General features: G+C 35.5%; 1 protein-coding gene across 2 annotated transcripts in view; it reads right to left on the bottom strand.

Moving 5' to 3' along the window:
• ATAD2 (ATPase family AAA domain containing 2) overlaps positions 1-23,129 on the bottom strand; it is a 65,405-nt gene that overhangs the window by 23,470 nt on the left and 18,806 nt on the right. For both annotated transcript variants that reach the window (XM_061123259.1, XM_061123258.1), the window contains exons 8-16: positions 19,713-19,830; positions 14,402-14,509; positions 10,020-10,128; positions 9,653-9,768; positions 5,292-5,466; positions 4,354-4,442; positions 2,137-2,296; positions 1,226-1,316; positions 230-544 (exon numbers count right to left, since the gene is read on the bottom strand). In XM_061123259.1, coding sequence (XP_060979242.1) covers positions 230-544; positions 1,226-1,316; positions 2,137-2,296; positions 4,354-4,442; positions 5,292-5,466; positions 9,653-9,768; positions 10,020-10,128; positions 14,402-14,509; positions 19,713-19,830 — 1,281 coding nt within the window. The remainder of the gene's footprint in view (positions 1-229; positions 545-1,225; positions 1,317-2,136; positions 2,297-4,353; positions 4,443-5,291; positions 5,467-9,652; positions 9,769-10,019; positions 10,129-14,401; positions 14,510-19,712; positions 19,831-23,129) is intronic.

Below are 23,129 nucleotides of genomic sequence, written 5' to 3'. Positions count from 1 at the left end.
TCAAAAAAGTTTGTGTATATATAAATAACAAGTAAATATTTAAAACGCACTTCGAACCTAAAATAGAGGAACTCTAGGGCAATCTGTGAAGTAAACTTCCTTCATATATCTAGGAAAAGCAAGACCAAATTCCTTTCAAGAGGCTCTTTCATAAAGAAACATTACTGAGATGTACAAAATACTTAGTTTTACTGACTATGAAAGCGAAACAATGAGTTGAGTCTCCTACCAGAGTCTAGCGCTTTACTGGTCCTGGTTTCCGCATGTGGAAACACTCTCTGCAGGGCGCCCAGGATCTCGTGGACAGTGCTCTGCAGTAGTGGTTTCACAATGGTGGACAGCGCCTGCCCAGGTGACGTCACAGCTCTCTGGGAGGCTGGGATCATCTTTTGCATAGCTACCTCAAAGTCCTTAGCTGAGATATTAATTGAAGAGAGATCCAACTGCAGTTTCTCACTAGTGGTATAGATCTGTGGGTAGCGTCGACGCAGAGCACATAAAGCAGCTTCAGAGCATATTGACTTAATATCTGCACCACAGTATCCTATCCAAGGCAACCAAAAAAGAAAAAAAAAATTAAAGTAAATCACCACTGTATTAAGCAAGATGATGGTTAAAAGAAAATTTAAAGATCAGCCTAGCAATCTGGTAGCAAAATATTTAGGAGTAATAAGGCTAAAATGTCTCTCATCCCCTCAGTGAACTCACATGGTTGACAATAACCCCTAACAAATCAATCAACTTTTGAGAGTGAAACATGCAAGCACTAAAAGCAGAGCGCAGGGGTCAACAGCATGAGTTTTGAAATCAGATCATCAGGATCGAATTCCAGTTTGTCATTTACTGGATGTGTGATCTTTTCAGAGAATCATCTATGCTTTCTCAGCCATTTCTCTATCTGTAAAATAGGGATAAAGCTACCTTACAGGATTGATGTAAGAGTTACCTGAAATAGCATATGTAAAATGCGTAACAGAATAATTAGAAAAATGTAAACAGATCTAACTTCATTCTCAAATTCTTTGACAGTCAAGATGTTAAGTACCTCTATATGGTATCTAGGACTTTATAAGAAAACATGTCACAAATTATAAATAAGAAACAAATTTAACTTTGTATTTCTTTAAACAAGAAACAAGATTTCTTTAAACCTTGGCAAAACTACAACTTGTTCCATCTTTGAAAGGCATGTAATATTTCTTTTAATGCTTAAAACAATGTTTACCAACACAGTTTTCTGCGAGTTCTTCCAGAAATATGTCCAGTGGTTTAGGATTCCAATCCCTTGTGTGAATTTTTAGAATTTCTTTTCGAGCCTACAAACAAAAACAATTTAATTTTTCTATAATACAGTGCTATTCAGATTAGAGTAACTTTAATTGGGTTATCTAAAAATGTAAAGCTGTCAATACCTAATATAAACAGAAATATGAAACAGTAAAAATGGAAAAAAAATGATATATTTGTATGAGCTTAAGAAATTTATATTAAATAAGACTGCATTTTTAGTGCTCAAGTTCTAGTCATTACAAATGTGAATGAGAAAAATTAACGACCTACTGGATTATTGTTTATTCTGGTACATATTAAAAACTGTTGAGTACTGACAGCTCTAGCCATATTTTCATACTTGGTTCTCAAAATATTCAGCAGCTTTAAAGTAACTGGGTAGAATTACATGGTTGTATCCATGAAAAAGTCAAGTCTAATGAACTGGCTAAGGACCGACTGTTAGGCCACATGTTCTGAATCAAAATAAAGTTATATGATTAACAAGCAAAGGCTCTGCTTGGGGTGGCGGGGAGGGCGCGGAGGTGTACGTCTAGGGATTCCCTGGTCCAGTGTTTGGGACTCAGCACTTTCACTGTCATGAGCCTGGGTTAAAATCCTGGGTGGAGAACTGAGATGCCACAAGGTATGCATTCCCAAATAATAAATAAATAAATAGAAAATTATCTGAGTTCTTTTCTTTAAATAATGCCTCTCTAAAAATACATACATACCTATTTAAATGTTAATTATACAACTTTGCTTCAGAACATACAAAACTCAACCTTCAAATTTGTACTGTACTAAGACTTGTTCAAGATAAGCACAATCAATTTTGTCAAAATTTGAGTGATGTTAAATTCTTACATCTTTATCAGGTAGGCTAAAAAGGAATTCTCTGTCAAAACGACCAGGCCTTCGTAAAGCAGGATCAATAGAATCCAGTCTGTTGGTAGCACCAATGACCACAATTTCTCCTCTGCTGTCCAATCCATCCATCAGAGCTAGTAAGGTGGAAACAATTGAACTAAATTTAAAAATAAGAGAGACGAGATTAACTATATAGAAGCCAAATACATCATTTCTTTTTTGTGAAGATTTAATACATTAAATGTGTGAATAAATCTTCTCAGAGCATCCCACTATTTTCAAGACTTTTTAAAAAGAAAATCTGTAAAATAGCATGCTACATGGCACACAGACATTTAAAATCAATGGGAAACACACTTAATATGCTACAAATGGATCCTGGAAGCCACTTCATAAAATACAATTTCACATAGAACTTTGGAGTTCTCAAACAAGGATGCAACATCAAAAGAAAAAAAAATACAAGTATTAGGCAGATAAACAGAAACTTAAAAAAAAAAAGTTTCAAAAGTTTCATTGTGTACACTTTATCAAAGGATGCCAAAGTAAGACAGAATATACTGGACTATGATTGCTTCTAGGGCTTTTTAGTGCCCAGAGACAGGAATTATTTTTTCTTTAAAAATAAATTTCATCATGAGTTCATACTGATATTCCAATTCAAATAAAGATGCAAGGGTTTTAATTTAACTTATTTTATATTTGCATCCCCTTTCTCTTAGGCTAAAAATCTTATTTTCTAATGTGTTCACATAATTACTTATTTGCACTATCCTACAATATTATCAGAAACAGTAAGATACAGAATATAGTTTAGTCATGGCCAATGTGCTAACTTTTAAAAAAGCTTAATTTAGCAAAAACATTTTTCTCTAAAATTTTTTAAGTCTTTGGAAAAAAACAAAAAAACTTGTACGATAAAATTTCTCTTAAAAATACCTATTTGAAATGGCACATGCTAAAATTATTCTGTATTTGTTGCTGAAATTTCTCCAATCCCTTTTAGAGTTATTCCAAACTACAGTAGTTACTCAACTGCTTGACTGAAGAGTGATGGTGCTAGTGTTATTCCTACTAACACAATGAATACAATATAGCTGATATTGAAATGAGTCATATCTAAAAAGTGTGTATCATTATTGGTAGGTATGAGCACACACAACTATTTTTATCATATAGGAGTAAACATTTTAATTTACTCAGAGCAAAAAATAAAATTCTACAGCATCAAGTCAAAGAAGGGTATAACAATATAGTAAATGTTGTTAGGCATGATAAAAGCCAAAACCTACCTATCACTCATATTTTTACATCTTGTTCCTCTTATACAACATCTACAGTAAAAATAATACTGGCATTATGAAGGCATGCAAACATTTGCTTTTGGGTATCCCAAATTAATTAAGTAGTTACATTTAAGAAGAAGGTCTGCAGAACTGAAGATGAACTAGGACTAAAGTAACTGAGACTCAAGTTGAGGCAGTGGCACTAATGAGAACTGCTCCCTTGGTACTCAGTTATCACAGGGGAGATGCAATTTTCTCATTCTGAAAATGAGGAAGTTGAGCGAGTATTAGAAACTTCAACTAGTGGCCATATACTAAGATATATTTTGCTTGGCTCAGGTAGTGCCTTTAAAGCATCCGAACTAGTTGGCAACATCTAAAAGATAGTTAACAGACATAAAATTTAAGAAAGAGAAAACTTATTTTTCAAATCTGAGTCAGCTTTTACACTTCAACAGGCTGGAGCTAAAAGCAACTGGCTATGCTCTGACAATTGGACATTCAGACACACTTCCCTGACCCACTCACTGGCCTGCCTCACTCATTTTATGTGCCTTTATCACCGACTCAATGGGCATGAGCTTGAGTAAACTCCGGGAGTTTGTGATGGACAGGGAGGCCTGGCGTGCTGCGATTCATGGGGTTGCAAAGAGTTGGACACGACTGAGACTGAACTGATTTACCTCACTGGGCCAGTGGGCATTTAAGTCTGTATCACAAGTTAAATCTATAACCAATACTGTGTTTGAGAACATCCTACCATTTAGAACTGGTTCACTTTTCCTTTTTGTACTATACATTGGTTTCTACTACCAAACAACAACTGGTTTATAAAGTTTCTAACCATTTAACATTCTGTCCTTCTTGCAACAGTAATACAGCTCAGAATATAGGGAGAAAAGCAGAAGTACCATCAAGTAAGTTTTACCTGTGAATTTGATCTTGCCGGCTTGATCGTACTGGGGCCAGACCATCAATTTCATCAAAGAAAATAATTGAGGGGCGCATCTGATAGGCCTAGAAAGTAGTCCAGTGATTGCATGCTATCATGAAAGACTTCAAATATGTAGACTCAATATAAACCACTTTAAATTCATTCCTACTTGCGTTTAATAAATTTTTAAAAATATAACTGTAAATTCAAGAATTGTGTTTTAAGGATTCAGACTAAATTATAATAGCGTATGATTTATTTGTATATTCAGCTGGAAATATTCAAAATTCATACTCCACTGGTTATATCCCTTAGATTTCATATAGCTATAATTATCGGGACACAAAAAACATCTATAGAAGACCAACTGTCAAAGCAAAACAAAGAACAGAAGACAGTGACAGAGCCTTCCTCCATGTCAGGATGAGAAAACATTTAACAAGATGCTATAGTTTAAAATCAATTTCAGTAAAATTAAAATTAAAAAAGCCTCAGTGAATTTTACAAAGAGATATTAAAGTATTTGCAGCAATATGCCTCAGTAGATCAGAATGTATTATCTCATAGCTAACTGTTAATACATCTGGGATATGAAACTGAAAGCCACTCGGGCAGAGCTAATCTTCTGCTTGCACACTGAAACACAAACTCACTAGTGTTATCTCTTTATGAAAATATCCCTCTTTCTCTAGATACGAGACCAAAGACTCCAGAGAATTTAGACCCAGTTATTCTTTTCTCTCTAAAGCTGTTCGTCATAAGTCGGTATAATCAAGACATACAAAGGAAAATAATCTAGAAACATTATATATTTGACATAATTATTTTGAGACTATTTCTATGAAAAGTGATTAAACGCAAGGTTTATCCAATCCTTACATACTTAATCTACACTGATTACAGCTCTATATAGGCAAATTTTAATATCATACCTGATCAAATAGCAATCGCAGCTGTCTCTCAGATTCTCCTACCCACTTACTCAGACAATCGGCACCTTTCCTCATGAAAAATGCTACTCTTTTATCCCCTTGACTGCACTCATTGGCAAGTGCTCTAGCAACCAGAGTTTTTCCAGTTCCAGGTGGACCATAAAACAAACAACCTCTGTAAAAGAGTAAGTATTATTTTTGCACTACATTAAAAAATTGGCTAAGCAAAATTAGAGATCAATTTCATGAATATAACTAGTGAATAAGAAAGTAAACTAAGACAACTGAAACATTTCAATACACAAAGCACAACTTAAAACCTGGGAATTAATATTCATACTACAAAATGAATATTGAAACTAAATAAACCCTTTATTTGGAACATTTTCTTTTATTCATTCAAATTTGTTCATCATATTACCTTATCTTGCAAAAAAGTTAGGATTGACAGTTTACTTTTACAACATCAGTGGGAAGAAGAGCAGATTTCAAGTATCATCCTTGGTCTGAGTGCCAGTAACATATAACACCAAAAGTTTCGCAAAAAAATGGTGGGAATGACCATGAGATAAAGTAGGATAAAAGAGAGAAACTGAAGTAGTGGCTGGGTGATAGGGACCAGGACAATGTAAATAATTCACAATAATTTTTGGTGATATCACTGCACATGTCACGCAGTTTTTTCAACTATTTCCAAATGGCATAATTCTGAGAAAATGAGTTATATTCATACTCTTCGTAGAAATGATCAAGTAACTGCTCCTTAACTATCTAACAGTTATTTAATTGAAAAGTTAAGGAAGATCTCAGAAAAACAGAAATGACAAAATAAGAATGGCTAAACAAACAAAAAAGTGATGGGTGAAATAAATCTATTCAAAGTCAAGGATAAAACATAAAAGAAAAATGAAGAGAATTCCCTGGCGGTCTAGTGGGTACAATTCAGTGTTTTCACTGCCAGGGTCTGGGTTCAATCCCTGGCTGAGGAACTAGGATCCTGCAAACCCTGTGGCACAGTCAAAACGAAAATAATAGGAAACGGACGCAGTCAATGCAGACAGGGAAAAAAGCAGTTGTTTAGAAAACAATCAGAGTTTAAATGGAATAAATCAGTGATTTCAATGCACAAAAGCCAAGACAGAAATAGATTCTTAAAAATATATTTATTGGGCCAATAGTTTTATTTGTGAGATTGTATTTTAAAGAAAAAAGTATTCCCATAAAGAGGAAGCAATGGAGATGTTCATGGTATTGATGTCTGCAATAACAAAAACTAAGGAGAAAACAAAATAGCAATAGCAGAATCAATGAAATGTGATACATCCACAAAATGGAGTATCCTTCAGGCCTTAAAACGGAAAGAGAACAGCCACATAAAACAGTTTAACAATCATGTGTTGATTTTTTATGAGCAGAAATGTAAGAAAGGAGAAATGTAACTAAGTGGAAATGAAGAGAAAAAGTGGAAGGAACTGGTCTAGTTTTTTAAATAGAAGTGTAGCTGATATACAGTATTAACTAAGTTAGAGGTGTAAAATACAGTGATTTACAATTTTTAAAGGTTATATTCCATTCAGTTTTTATAAAATACTTGCTCGAGTCCCCATTTTGTGTAATACATCCTGGTAGATTATTTTACACCAAACAGTTTATACCTCTAACCCCCCCCCACACACACTGCCCCTTCTCAGTTCCCTCCCCACTGGTAAGCAGTAGTTTGTTCTCTGTTATCTGTGAAGCTGCTTTTTTCTCATATTCACTAGTTTGCTGTATTTTTAGATTTCACATAAAAGCAATATCATATGTATTTGCCTTGCTCTGACTTATTTCATTCAGCAAAATGGCCTCCAATCCCATCCATGTCGCTGCAAATGGCAATATTTCATTCTTTTTTATGGCTCAGTAGTACTCCACTGTGTATATATTAATAATATATACTACATCTTCTTTATCCATTCATTTGTTGATGTGGACACTTAGGCTGCATCTGTATTTTGGCAATTATAAATAATACTGCTATAAACACTGGGGTGCATGTGTGTTTTCTGAATTAATGCTTTTTTTTTGGACATATACCCAACTCTGGAATTACTGGTATATGATGGTAGTGCTATAATTTTTTGAGAAACCTTCATACTGTTTCTCACAATGGCAGCACCAATTTACATTCCCACCAACAACGTATAAGGGTTCCCTTTTCTCCACATCCTCGCTAACATTTGTCTTTTTGATGATAGCCATTCTGACAGGTATGAGGTAACACCTCATTGTGGTTCTGATTTTCATTTCCCTGATCATTAGTGATGCTGAGTATCTCCTCCTGTGCCTGTAGGCCATCTGCATGTCCCCTCGGACAAACATCTATTCAATTCTTCTGGCGATTTTTTAATCAGGTTGTTTGTTTCACTGATCTTGAGTTGTATGAACTTTTTATACTTGTTGGATATTTATCCCTTATCAGTTATATCATTTGCAAATATTTTCTTCTCTATGTTGCCCTTCTCTTTTGTCAGTGGTTTCCTTTGCTGTGAAAAAGCGTAAAATATAATTAGGTCCCATTTATTTATTTTGGTTTTATTTTAGGAGATGAATCCAAAAAATATTGCTATGATTTACATTAAAAGTTCTATTTTTCCTATTTTCCACTAGGAGTTTTATGGTTTTTGGTCTTAAAGTTAGTCTATTTTGAGTTTATTTTTGTATATGATGTTAGAGAATGTTCTAATTTGTCATTGTTCCTTTAATTCACTAAACCACTTTTTTTTTTCCCTTGCTACAACCCGTGGTTTGTGGGATCTTAGCTCTCTGACCAGGTATTGAACATGGACCCCCTGGCAGTGAGAGCGTGAAGTCCTAACCACTGGATTGCCAAGAATTCCCTAAAATTCACTAAATCACTTTAACTAGGTACTTCCAACATGTCCTGTCATCATTAAATCCTTATTATGTAATATTCTATATTTTTTGATTAAAATATTTTTAATTCACCAATGTTTACTATAATTAATTTATGCTTCAATTTAACTAAAATGATTTATGCTTTAAAAAGCCTACAAACTTTTAAAAGTTTACTTAAATCAATATTTCCATAGAGGGTGATTCAGGGAGAAAAATTATAAAAGGAAAAGAAAATCAGGAACTAGGGTTTAAAAACTGGTTGATAAGTAAGGTATAAAAACTAGAAGAAAGAAGATAAAAAAGGATAGTGATTAAAATTAAAAAAAGGATGGTGATACAAAAAACCCCTACCCTCCTGTCACCAAAACAGCAAATAATAAAGTTGGTGAGGAGAGGAGAGATATAAAAGAGAAAATCCAATTATATATGGCTTGACTGAAAAAACAAATATATACAGACATAAAGCAAACATGGGAAATTGATTCAATAAGTTTATATGTGTACAAATAAACTACTGAAAGTATTAAGGAAGGGGAATAAATATTTATGTATGGAGGGCAGGGAAAGTAAAGGAGCCAAATAGCCACCGTTCATCCTTAGAAGTCTATAAATTGTGTCTAAAATAGAAAAATGAGGGACTTCCCCAGTGGTGCATCGTGTGGCCAAAAGACAGAAAACAAATCTAAAAAACAGAAAAATTAAAATGAAGAAGGGTTGAAGAGGGCCTACCCTACTTTTGTAAATTTTTCTTTGTGAAACTTAAGAGTGCTACTTGACTTTTAAAGTTATGTATACATATACAATCAACTTTGTGCACATGGGAGCTCAGCTGTGTCTGAATCTTTGCCACCCCACAGACTGTAGCCCTCCAGGCTCCTCTGTCCATGGATATACTTTAGTTCAAAATAAAAATACATGTATTAAAAAATTATGTGCATGTATGCACTTCCACTTACTACATCACTCTGCTTGACCTCCCAATTGTATGTAATTATTTTATGCCATTATAAAATAGTAATTTATATTGTTAAGTTAATAATGTTCCCATTATGGCTTGCAATTGTAACTATCTTTTATTTTTTATCTGGCTATTGATTGTGAAAACTGAAAAACATCTTTTACTACTGTGAAAAAAAAAACATATATTAAAAAACTATGTACATATATTACTTTGATATAAATTTAAAACTAAATCACAAAGCTGAAAGGAAAAAAGAGTATGTAAGACAGGAATTTTACTAAATGTATGAAAAGCCATGGGAAATGATTTTTTAATGGAGAATCAATTTTGAAGCCATTTTTCACCTTAAACATTAAGAAAGTAAAAATACTCAAATCACCCAGGACCTTGCAAGGGCAAGTATAACAAATGACTCTAGACCCGGAAATTTTCAAGAGAGAGGTGGTTTCTGGACACAGCACAGGAAAGATTTTAGCGAAAATAAAATGTATAATTAAATTACCTTGGAGGTTGAATTTTGAATTTTTCAAAGACTTCTGGATAAAGTAATGGAAATACTACCATCTCTTTTAGAGCTGCAATATGATTAGACAAGCCACCAACACTATCAAATCGTACCTGTTAGTAGAAGGGAAACATTGACATTCTGAGATTTGGGAGTCAAAGCTAAAATCTTATTCCATTCTTAAATTATATCCAAGCCACACATAGTCAACTGAGTAACAGTAACTTAACAGGAAGAACTGAGCAACAGTTGTGGCCTAAAGATTAAAAAAAATAAAAGATTCTACAAAGATAAAAATTTCTTATAAAACACTGTTTTCTTTTTAAATTTTAAAATAAAATAATAGATCTCAGACTGTACTCACTGAAGAATCTAGTTGCATTGGATCAACATCGGCAAGGCTTGCTCCGATTTTCATTCGATCTTTATAAATTCCTTTTAATTCATCTTTGCGAAAATTTAGTGGGAGGCACCTAAGATTACAAACCCCAAACATTCATCAAACACCACTTTCCTCCCCCAAATTCCATGTTAGAATATAGACATTTTTCTTAAGAATTAAAAAAATTCCAAATGAGTTTATGTGTTTTGAGTTCCTCCTTTTCTTTACAGGTTGAGAACTTCAGTGTAAGAAATATTTACATCTGAAGGCTTATTATTAAAGATATACAATCTAGTGAAAATACCACAAGATACCACAGTTACATAAAGTAATTCATGGTTGAGAATTCAGGAAGTATCAACATATATTATAATGATAGTCTCTGACCTACAGACACTTTACCATTTGCTGGACACGGTTTTAGTTTAGGTGCTAAACAAGTATAAGGTCATTAAATCCTCACAATACTCTTATGACATAAGTATTATTTTTCCCATTTTAAAATAAAGCCAAGGCACAGAAAAGGTTAACTGTCTTGCCCAGGGTCACACAGATAGTAAGTGGCAGATCTAGGAATCAAACCCAAGCAGCCTGACTCCAGATCCGCCACTAGCCTGCTATTAAACCTCTTGGCAAAATATGCAGAGCCCACCAGCACCTGGATTCATGTCAACCTTTTCAAGCAGGAGTGAATCACTACTTTCCTAATTACTTTCAAAAACATTTAGGGTAGGTTACAAAAGAAATATACCTAGAAAAAGCTCTCGTTTTACAGATGGAACAATGAAAATGCTCATGTTAAAACTTAAGATACTTGTACAAGAATGCCTAAGCAAAGAATGCCTGCTACTACTAAATACAAGTAAAAGCACACCATCTTCTCCCCAAGTGACAATTCTTGCTAGTTTCAAATTCCATGAGAAATTTATACTGCCAAGCCTAATGGAAAAGTTTTCAATTGTGGCTTTTAAAAAGATATTTCTTAAATAATTCTTAATAGAACTGCATAATATAAAAGTCATAGGATTGAATGCACATTTCTGTAAAATGCAGGCAAGTATGTAACTTTGGAATGATCTAACTCATTGCTGTCCAATAGAAATGAAATGCACACCAAAATGTATTAACCACACTAAAGAGTATACAATTAATTTTAATAATGTATTTTATATGTCTCAGTTCAGTCACTCAGTTGTGTCCAACTCTTTGCGACCTCATGGACTGCAGCACGCCAGGCCTCCCTGTCCATCGCCAACTCCCAGAGTTTACTCAAACTCACATCCATTGAGTCGGTGATGCCATCCAGCCATCTCATCCTCTGTTGTCCCCTTCTCCTCCTGCCTTCAATCTTTCCCAGCATCAGGGTCTTTTCCAATGAGTCAGTTCTTTGCACCAGGTGGTCAAAGTTTTGGAGTTTCAGCTTTAGCATCAGTCTTTCCAATGAATATTGAGGACTGATTTCCTTTAGGATGGACTGGTTGGATCTCCTTGCAGTCCAAGGGATGCTCAAGAGTCTTCTCCAACACCACAGTTCAAAAGAATCAATTCTTTGACACTCGGCTTTCTTTATAATCCAACTCTCACATCCATAAATGACTACTGGAAAAACCATAGGTTTAACTAGACGGACCTTTGTTGGCAAAGGAATGTCTCTGCTTTTTAATATGCTGTCTAGGTTGGTCCTAGCTTTTCTTCCAAGGAGCAAGTGTTTTAATTTCATGGCTGCAGTTATCATCTGCAGTCATTTTGGAGCCCCCCAAAATAAAGCCTGTCACTGTTTCCCCATCTATTTGCCATGAAGTGATGGGACTGGATGCCATGATCTTAGTTTTCTGAATGCTGAGCTTTAAGCCAACTTTTTCACTCTCCTCTTTCACTTTCATCAAGAGGCTCTTGAGTTCTTCACTTTCTGCCATAAGGATAGAATATCTGCATATCTGAGGTGATTGATATTTCTCCCAGCAATCTTGATTCCAGCTTGTGCTTCATCCAGCCCAGCATTTTTCATGATGTACTCTGCATATCAGTTAAATAAGCAGACTGACAATATGCAGCCTTGATGTACTCCTTTCCCTATTTGGAACCAGTCTGTTGTTCCATGTCCAGTTCTAACTGTTGCTTTCTGACCTGCATACAGATTTCTCAAGAGGCAGGTCAGGTGGTCTTATATTCCCATCTTTTTAAGAACTTTCCAGTTTGTTGTGGTCCACACAAAGGCTCTGGCATAGTCAAAAGGCAAAAGTAGATGTTTTTCTGGAACTCTCTTGCTTTTTCGATGATCCAACAGATGTTGGCTATTTGATCTCTGGTTCTTGTGCCTTTTCTAAATCCAGCTTGAACATCTGGAAGTTCACGGTTCATGTACTGTTGAAGCCTGGCTTGGAGAATTTTGAGCATTACTTTACTAGTGTGTGAGATGAGTACAATTGTGAGGTAGTTTGAGCATTCTTTGGCACTAGCTTTCTTTGGGACTAGAATAAAAACTGACCTTTTCCAGTCCTGTGGCCACTCCTGAGTTTTCCAATTTGCTAGCATACTGAGTACAGCATTTCCACAGCATCATCTTTCAGGATTTGAAATAGCTCAACTGCAATTCCATCACCTCCATTAGTTTTGTTCATAGTGATGCTTCCTAAGGCCCACTTGACTTTGCATTCCAGGATGTCTGGCTTTAGGTTAGTAATCACACCATCGTGGTTATCTGGGTAATTGTGATCTTTTTTTGTACAGTTCCTCTGTGTATTCTTGCCACCTCTTAGTATCTTCTGGTTCTGTTAGGTCCATACCGTTTCTGTCCTTTACTATGCTCATCTTGGCATGAAATGTTCCCTTGGCATCCCTAATTTTATTGAAGAGATCTCTAGACTTTCCCATTCTATTGTTTTCCTCTATTTCTTTGCACTGATCACTGAGGAAGGCTTTCTTATCTCTCCTTTCTATTCTTTGGAACTCTAAATTCAAATATCTTTCCTTTTCTCCTTTGCCTTTCGCTTCTCTTCTAGTCATAGCTATTTGTAAGGCCTCCTCAGACAACAATATGTCTCAATATATCCCAAATATTTCATCCCACAAAATCAATATTTAAAAACTGACATATTTTACATCCTCTTTTTTTGTACTAAGTCTTTGAAATCCAAGAGTGTATTCTTTACAAAACCAGATGGTAAATCTCAATTCAGATGAGCTATGGATATATTTTAAGTGTCATATGTGGCTGGCTAGTAGCCAGCATATTGAATGCTGTGCTAAGCTGCTTTAGTCAGGTCTGACTCTTTGCGACCCTGTGGACTGTAGCCTACCAGGCTCCTCTGTTCAAGGATTCTCCAGGCAAGAATACCAGAGAGGACTGCCATTTCCTCCTCCAGGGGAACTTCCTGACCCAGGGATCAAACGCACAGCTCGTGCATCACAGGCAGATTCTTAGCCGTGGAGCCACCAGGGGAAGCCCAGCATACTGAATAAAACAGAGCTAACATGATTTAAAAAACACATAGAACTTAGGATATAAAAAATGATTGGTTTGATGGCCCTTCAGTATGTTCTAGTTGCTTTATCAAACATTGTTTTCTACCCTACGAATATAGTATTGTTAGAATCCAAGCACTGAATTTTTCATTTACTCCCCATATCCGTAAAATGGGATTAATTTTTGCCCTGTTTCTATGATTAATGAAATAAGTTAACCTTTCAAAAAATAAATTAATTAATTAATTTAAAAAAAAGGAAATAAGTTAACCTTCCAATTTTCCTGAAGAGTTCTACAGTAAGAATTTTTTAATCATTATAAACAGAAAAAAAAAATTTCAGTGAAAAAATAGCTATTTCCTCAAGTCAGTGTTTACCAAGCAGCATTTTGGTTTTATAAGAAAACATATGCTCTGGACTTTGCTGGCAGTCCAATGGTTAGAAATCTGCCTGCCAATGCAGAGGACATGGGTTCAGTCCCTAGTCGGGATGATCTCACATGCCACGGGGCAGCTGGGCCTACCAAGCCCATGTGCTGTAACCACTGAAGCCTGTGTGCCTAGAGCCCGTGCTCCACAAGAGAAGCCACTGCAGTTAAGAAGTACTGCAAGGAAGAGAAGACCCTGCTCACCACAGCTAGAGAAAGCCCACATACAGTAACAAAGATCCAGTGCAGCCAAAAATATATACATTAAAAAAAGTATGTTCTAACCACAGTTAGTTTCAACTGCAGATATTTCAAACAAGAGGTATTATATATTAAGGCTTATATATTAAACTGGTATATAGTTTTTTAACTAATTTTTTAATATGTGCCAAGCTGTACATATTCCCAAATTATTCATTTTTCTTTCTACTTAAAAAAGCTGGCAGTTTTAAAGGAATCAACAAGCACTTACCTGTTGATAGCTCTATTACGGCTCCTTTTTCTTCTCCTCTCAAACTGCTGTTCATCTTCTGAAGAGGAGGATGAAGTAGAGTCACTACTGTGAATTGCATGCCTTCGCCTAAAGAGGGAAACTGAAATCATAATGGAAGAAGGCAGGAGAAACATACAATACAAATATCAGAAATACCTAAATACCTAGTGATCCAAAAGTGTTTATAACAAAATTAATACATTTGCTGAATCAATGAAGTGAGCTTTGTTGGTTCAATCTTTTGAAGGAAATAAAAGACTTGGATAACTGAGAATGGAAAACATAGGAGGCTATAGGCATCATTAAGACAAAACATGGTCCAGGAAGAGTGACTTCTTGTCTTAATATAATTCAGGTATACTCAAAGAGAAAGTACGATAAAGAGGGTTTTAGAATCTTTGGGACTGTAATTTTAGAAAGTATTCTCAAGATTATACTATGTATAATTTACATTTGGAAGGGAATCACCTATTTTGAAATGTCAAACAATATTAAAAGGAGAACAAGATAATTTTTTTTCTTTAGAATTTTTAATGTAAACCAAAGGGGATCAAGAGGGATCAAAAAAAGGTAAGACACAGTGAGAAAACAGATGGTATTTTATTTATAGTGTATCCTCAACTCTAAATTCACAACTGCCATTTAATGCTTGTGTAAATGTGGATGAATTACTCAACCCATATAAGCCTCTATTTTCCTACTTACAAAAAAAAAAAAAAAAGATAAAAATAATCAAAATCTTAGCCTGCTTGGTAGTATCAGATGAAGTGTTGAGTGTTACAAACTCAAAAAAGTTTTTAAATCACTTCTACCTTTGGACAGTTGCAAACGACTCACAGAATAAAAGCAAAGAAATCTGGCTGGGAAAACTTTTAATCATTCTGTTGGCTCAGGGTGGACAGCATTTCCTGAGTCAGAATACAATCATGGTTAAGTAGATATGTCCAAAAATACAGACGTTCACAATCTATTATCTGAAAATTGAAGTCCAGAATCTTGTACCTAGAAAAACCCTGAAAACAAGTTTTTCCATTATTCACTTAGCAGCAAAACATGACCTGAAATGTCACAAATGCAATTCACAATCTCTATTTGTCCCACTTACTATGATTATTCATATGTTTTGCTATAAAATTAATACATTTGACTATACACTCGGGGCCCAGACACACTTACAAATGTTAATGTTGCATATTATGATTGTTGTATATTTATTACCTTTGTAACTCTACCCCTGGCCACAAATCTGAATTCTGAAACATAAACAGTCCCAGGGTTTTGATACTCCTCCACCATCCACCCACTCAAACATGCCCAAGACCAATTTGCTATCTGAGTGAAACTAAAAATATCTAGTACAAGTCTACAATTTTATATGAAAAACTTTTTTACTACTACCATTAATTAATATTATAAAGAGACCCTCACAACTACATAGTACACATAACTGTCTGTGAATTCAGTAGGTATGCACATAATTAAGACTAACAATTAATAAAAAGGACTAGTATTTACTGTTTCTTGTACCCAGCAGTTGACATATCTCATTTAAACAATTAAAACTCTTGACAAGTTCATATTAGTAGGCTCATTGTATAATCAGGGCCAATATGGCTCACAGTTCAACTAATCTGCTTAAAATACCAGAATTAGTCAATGACAGTGTCAGAATTCAAAACCTTTGTCTATTTAAAAAAAATGGTTCACATTCTGCCAACTACCACACTGATGATTTCCAGTTGTTTATTTCATAAATCAAAAAAGTTATAAGCAAACCACAAAATCTTGTGTACTGACAGTTCCCAATGTCTGATTTGCAAAGTAGGGATTACCTTTAACCATTAAAGTGCATTAACAAATGCAGCCAGTACTTAACATACACCAGGCACTATTTTAAGTGATTTACATGTATTAACTCATCTAATCTGCAGTACTATGAAATAGGTGCTATTGTTTCCATTCTACAGATCAAAAAGTTAAGCATGGATAGGTTAAGTAACTTGAAAAAGGTCACTAATAAGTGGTAGAGCTGAATTCACACTCTAGGCAGTCCTAGCTCTTCAAAATTAACTACATTACAGAAAGTCTATTACTTCAGTTGAAAAAAATTCTAAATACATATAACCCACGTTCACTCTTTTTCTTTCTTCCCATTTTACTAAGAAGTTTTGAAAATCTGACACAGATAGCACTGGACCTGCACTATGAACCCAACTAGAGCTTCTAGAGAGGTCAGTTCTAGCTCCTTGACAACCAGTAAGGTATACTTTGAAACAGTGGTGAAGCAATTGTGCTATTTATGTTACCTTCTTGTTTAAAGGTGCTAGGTTTGTTTCAGAAACTGCAAACTGAGGCTAGAGAATAAACCTTAGATGATGAGAGGTTAGCAATCACAAGGAAGAAAGAAAATCCTACTTTAAGGCAGCATTTCTGAAGCTCTGCTGTGTAAGTGTGCCAAGAGACCCTTGGAAGATCCTGCATGGTGGCTGTAAGTTTCACTAAGAGCAAAGTTCCAACGATTCTTTGGATTTGTGTTTTGTTTCCCTGCCTAAGCAGGATGTGAACTATAAACAGAGGGTGATCTCTTCAAGAAAAAGTAAAAAGGCTAAGCAAAATGACTACCATTAAAGCTGTCAGAAGAAATGAGATGTTAACTCCACCCTGACAAAGAAAATTGAGAGGAAAAAAAAGGTTTATAAAGGGCTACATTCAAAAAATCTGGTAAAGGTGTAGAGAAACTGAAATTCTAGTATACTGTGGGAATGTAAAGTGCAGCAACTATCTTGGAAAAATAATCTGGCAATTCCTCAAAACATTAAATATACTTAGTATCTGATCCAGCAATTTCATTTCCAGGTATATACCCAGGAGAAACCAAAACATGTCTACACAAAAAGTTAACACATGAATGTTCCTAACAGAATTACTCATAATAGCCAAAAAAGTAGAAGCAACCCAAATGTACATCAACTAATAAAGGGATAAACAAAATATGGTACATTTATACAAAGGAATCTCATTTGCCAATAAAAAGGGATGAAGTGGGTCTTCCCTGGTGGTCCAGTAGTTAAGAATTTGCCTGCCATTCTTGTTTCTCTTAAAAATGAATTTTGCCTCTGACCAAAGATTCGCCTAGGTAGGGATAAGCATAAGCGTTGCTTCAATTTTCCGAGGTCTTGTGAGATAAACAAGATCAATTAAAAAAAAAAAAATTCACCTGCCAATTCAGGGGACATGGGTTCGATCCCTGGTCTGGGAAGATTCCACATGCTGCAGAGCAACAAAGCCCATGCTCCACAACTACTGAGTCCTCGTGCTGCAACTACTGAAGCCCGTAAGCCTAGAGTCTGTGCTCCACAACAAGAGAAGTCCATGTGCCACAACTAGAGAAAGTAACAAAGATCCAGTGTAGCCAAAAATTAAAAAAAAAAAAAAGGAATGAAGTACTGATATATCCTACAATGTAGATAAACCCTGAAAATGTTTTAACAAGCAAAAGAGCCAGTCACAAAAAATTCCACTTATATGAAATACCCAGAATCTATACAGACAGACAGTAGTTTAGTGGTAGCTTAGGACTGGAGGGATTGGAGTGATAACTAAAGACTATGGGGTTATTTTTTAAGGCAAGAACTGTATATTTTAAATGGGTAAGCTATATGGTGTGTGAATTATATCACAATAAAGTTGTTATCAAAATGAAAAAGTATAAAGGGAGTTATCAAAACCAATACAAAGGTCACTAATATAACTCAGGGAACAGTTAAATCTCTTGCTTCATACTTGAAATGTGTCAGAATCCACCACTAGTCTGAGATCCAAGGGCAGGATTTCTGGCTGAGCCATTTTTATATCCATAGGATGTGGCACATAGTAGTACTCCAGTATTTGTTAAGTAATAGGAGGAGGGGAAATCCTGTACCCAAGGAGTTACACAGTAACATAAGACACTCTCCATAGAGAGAGTATACCCTGTGAACCAAATAAGGGAACTCCAGCACCAAAGTGGCAAAAAAAAAAAAAAAGAAAAGAAAAACCCACCTGCTACCCATTGAAAGCTGGTGACTACAGAGGTTGTCAGTCAACAATTATGTTACTCCCAGAAATATAAACCCATTAAATATGGGAGAAGAAATTAAATTTCAAAGTAACTGCTAGCCTCTCACTTCTGTTGGCTCAAACAGAGGCCTGTACTGTGAGTCAGGCAGCCGCCCTGGGCACTATGCTAATGAGGACTCCAGTACACACTACACTTTACTCTCCTTTTCTGAGGATCATGAAATTTCACTATCAAAATACTGGTCTTTAACAATATCCTACAGGGCCCATGAAAAGTACCGACGGCATGGGCACCTTTCAAGTGCACTTTATCTCAGGCAGCCCCGACAGGTTGTCTTTCTCATCCTCTATCCTCCGGGCTGTGGTGGTATGAGAAGGGATGAAGAAACAAGAAATCCAGAATGTACACTTATGATTTTGAAACTCTAAAAATGAAATTATGAAAAATATGAAATTCTACTTGTGTCCTGCCTTTTTAGGCTTCCCCTATAAGCTTCCTCATTCATGAACTACTATAATGCTACTATCACCCAGAAAATTCTAATGCATCAGAAAATCTTTTATCATTCGGAATAACGAAGAATTAATAAGAATTATCTCCTCAGACTTAAATATGACAGACAGACAAGTGTTAGGATGCAGAAGGAAAAGAAACCCACAAATAATCTTAATAGTCAAAGAAAATTAATGTTTCCTACTATGAAATAAAAATAAATTTGAAAAATAGATCCAAAAAAAGACAGGCAGATTCATAAGAAGTCTAAAATCTATATAACTTAGAATTTGTCATGGTTAAGAAAGTATGTCTGGGAAAAAAAAAGAAAGAAAGTATGTCTGGGATAGTATGTGAAGACTATCACAAGACTAAACCTATACTCTAACTTAATGTGAAAATTAAATGAGACAGTCTATGTAAAATGCTTATACCAAGCCAGGAATACAATAAACACTGAAGCGAAAGTAGCTCTCTATTATTACTGTAGAACAGTTGAATAAACTACCTACCTTACCATGGCAGTTATTAATAATTCCTATCAGTGAAAGCAAAACCAAAAACTAGTCAGTAGTTGTGGGGAGCCTGAAGCAGTAAAGCCCTGAAGACACAGAGCTAACTCTCCAAAATACACAATTCTAGATTTCCATCCTGATAAACCCAATCTTCAGACTCTAGAATTCTACTCTAATACAAGCACAATCATGTCATAAATCAATCACTATTTCAGAACCAAACCTGTTCATTCGTTTACAATAAGGACTTCTTGGTCCCGCAGAAGATAATCGATATCTTGGTCTCGCAGGAGAAGCTGGGCCAGTATAAAATATTTTGGGCTTTCTCTGATGACGAGGTTCTAAGAAAAAAATTACATGTACATGACAAGTAAATATGTATAAACACAATTTTGCTCTTCATCTAAATACTTACAAAGGTGCTGTGTGTGCACGCATGCCAAGTGGCGTCAGTCATGTCCCACTCTTTCCAACCCTATGGACTGTAACCCACCAGGTTCCTGTCTGTGGGATTCTCCAGGCAAGAATAGTGGAGTGGGTTGCCATGCCCTTCCTTCCATGAAAATACTATTAATAGCACGTATCTACTAGAGTATATTTTACTGTTTGTGGTTTAAATCATTTATGCCTGCAAGGCTGCTACTGAAAGTATGTGTGCAGGACAGACAACAACCAACGAAAACACACACTGACCATAAACAACCATTGTGATTATCCTGGTGCATAATGGCTGATTATCAGCCCTACATACATACACACACATATATAAACATATATATATATATATATACTTTTAAGGGCTGAGGTACAACTTTAACATAAATCAAAAGTGGTCCTATTTATACAAACTTATAAAATAAATTAAGTACAAAACTGTGAAAGCTAAAATAACTAAAGACAGACATGAAATTTCAAAATCACCCATTTATTTGCTTTGGTCAAGGCTAACATTTAATTTTTAAAAGATGCAACTTCTTAAGTCAGAGAAAAAGAAATACCGTGTAAAATTGCTTATTGTTTATCTAGAAAAATGGTACAGATGAACTTATTTGCAAAGCAGAAACAGATGCAGAGAGTGAACTCATGGATACTGAGGGAGTAAGCAGGTGATGGTGGGGTATACTGGGAGGTTGGGATTGGCACAGATACACGACTACACAAAATATGATGCACAAAATAGATGACTAATGAGACACTACGCTGAGCACGGGGACTCTGTAACCAAGGCTCCGTAGTGACCTACACAGGAAGGAGGTCTAAAAAAGAAGGGATACATGTACCACTGCTTCACTCTGCTACACACAAGAAACATAACATTGTAAAGCAACTATATAACAGTAAAATTAAATATATATATATATATATACAAACACAATGTAATACACCACATTAACAAATTGAAAGATAAAAACCATATGATTATCTCAATAGATGCAGAGAAAGCCTTTGACAAAATTCAACACTCATTTATGATTAAAACTCTCCAGAAAGCAGGAATAGAAGGAACATACCTCAACATAATAAAAGCTATATATGACAAACCCACAGCAAGCATCACCCTCAATGGTGAAAAATTGAAAGCATTTCCCCTGAAATCAGGAACAAGACAAGGGTGCCCACTCTCACCACTACTATTCAACATAGTGTTGGAAGTTTTGGCCACAGCAATCAGAGCAGAAAAAGAAGTAAAAGGAATCCAGATAGGAAAAGAAGACGTGAAACTCTCACTGTTTGCAGATGACATGATCCTCTACATAGAAAACCCTAAAGACTCTTCCAGAAAATTACTAGAGCTAATCAATGAATATAGTAAAGTTGCAGGATATAAAATTAACACACAGAAATCCCTTGCATTCCTATATACTAACAATGAAAAAACAGAAAGAGAAATTAAGGAAACAATACCATTCACCATTGCAACAAAAAGAATAAAATACTTAGGAGTATATCTACCTAAAGAAACAAAAGACCTATACATAGAAAACTATAAAACACTGATGAAAGAAATCAAAGAGGACACAAACAGATGGAGAAACATACCATGTTCATGGACTGGAAGAATCAACATTGTCAAAATGGCTATTCTACCCAGAGCAATCTATAGATTCAATGCAATCCCTATCAAGCTACCAACGGTATTTTTCACAGAACTAGAACAAATAATTTCACAATTTGTATGGAAATACAAAAAACCTCGAATAGCCAAAGTAATCTTGAGAAAGAAGAATGGAACTGGAGGAATCAACCTGCCTGACTTCAGACTCTACTACAAAGCCACAGTCATCAAGACAGTATGGTACTGGCACAAAGACAGAAACATAGATCAATGGAACAGAGTAGAAAGCCCAGAGGTAAATCCACGAACCTATGGACACCTTATCTTTGACAAAGGAGGCAAGGATATACAATGGAAAAAAGACAACCTCTTTAACAAGTGGTGCTGGGAAAACTGGTCAACCACTTGTAAAAGAATGAAACTAGAACACTTTCTAACACCATACACAAAAATAAACTCAAAATGGATTAAAGATCTAAATGTAAGACCAGAAACTATAAAACTCCTAGAGGAGAACATAGGCAAAACACTCTCCGACATAAATCACAGCAAGATCCTCTATGACCCACCTCCCAGAATATTGGAAATAAAAGCAAAACTAAACAAATGGGACCTAACGAAACTTAAAAGCTTTTGCACAACAAAGGAAACTATAAGTAAGGTGAAAAGACAGCCCTCAGATTGGGAGAAAATAATAGCAAATGAAGAAACAGACAAAGGATTAATCTCAAAAATATACAAGCAACTCCTGAAGCTCAATTCCAGAAAAATAAATGACCCAATCAAAAAATGGGCCAAAGAACTAAACAGACATTTCTCCAAAGAAGACATACAGATGGCTAACAAACACATGAAAAGGTGCTCAACATCACTCATTATCAGAGAAATGCAAATCAAAACCACAACGAGGTACCATTACACGCCAGTCAGGATGGCTGCTATCCAAAAGTCTACAAGCAATAAATGCTGGAGAGGGTGTGGAGAAAAGGGAACCCTCTTACACTGTTGGTGGGAATGCAAACTAGTACAGCCACTATGGAAAACAGTGTGGAGATTTCTTAAAAAACTGGAAATAGAACTGCCATATGACCCAGCAATCCCACTTCTGGGCATACACACTGAGGAAACCAGATCTGAAAGAGACACGTGCACTCCAATGTTCATCGCAGCACTGTTTATAATAGCCAGGACCTAGATGCCCATCAGCAGACAAATGGATAAGGAAGCTGTGGTACATATACACCATGGAATATTACTCAGCTGTTAAAAAGAATTCATTTGAATCAGTTCTAATGAGATGGATGAAACTGGAGCCCATTATACAGAGTGAAGCAAGCCAGAAAGATAAAGAACATTACAGCATACTAACACACATATATGGAATTTAGAAAGATGGTAACGATAACCCTATATGCAAAACAGAAAAAGAGACACAGAAATACAAAACAGACTTTTGAACTCTGTGGGAGAAGGTGAGGGTGGGATGTTTCGAAAGAACAGCATGTATATTATCTATGGTGAAACAGATCACCAGCCCAGGTGGGATGCATGAGACAAGTGCTTGGGCCTGGTGCACTGGGAAGA

This window comes from Dama dama, chromosome 21 (genome assembly GCF_033118175.1).
Source record: "Dama dama isolate Ldn47 chromosome 21, ASM3311817v1, whole genome shotgun sequence".
Lineage (NCBI taxonomy): Eukaryota > Metazoa > Chordata > Mammalia > Artiodactyla > Cervidae > Dama > Dama dama.
The sequence above is the reverse complement of the archived record's forward strand: the minus strand, read 5'-3'. Positions and strand labels throughout refer to the sequence as shown.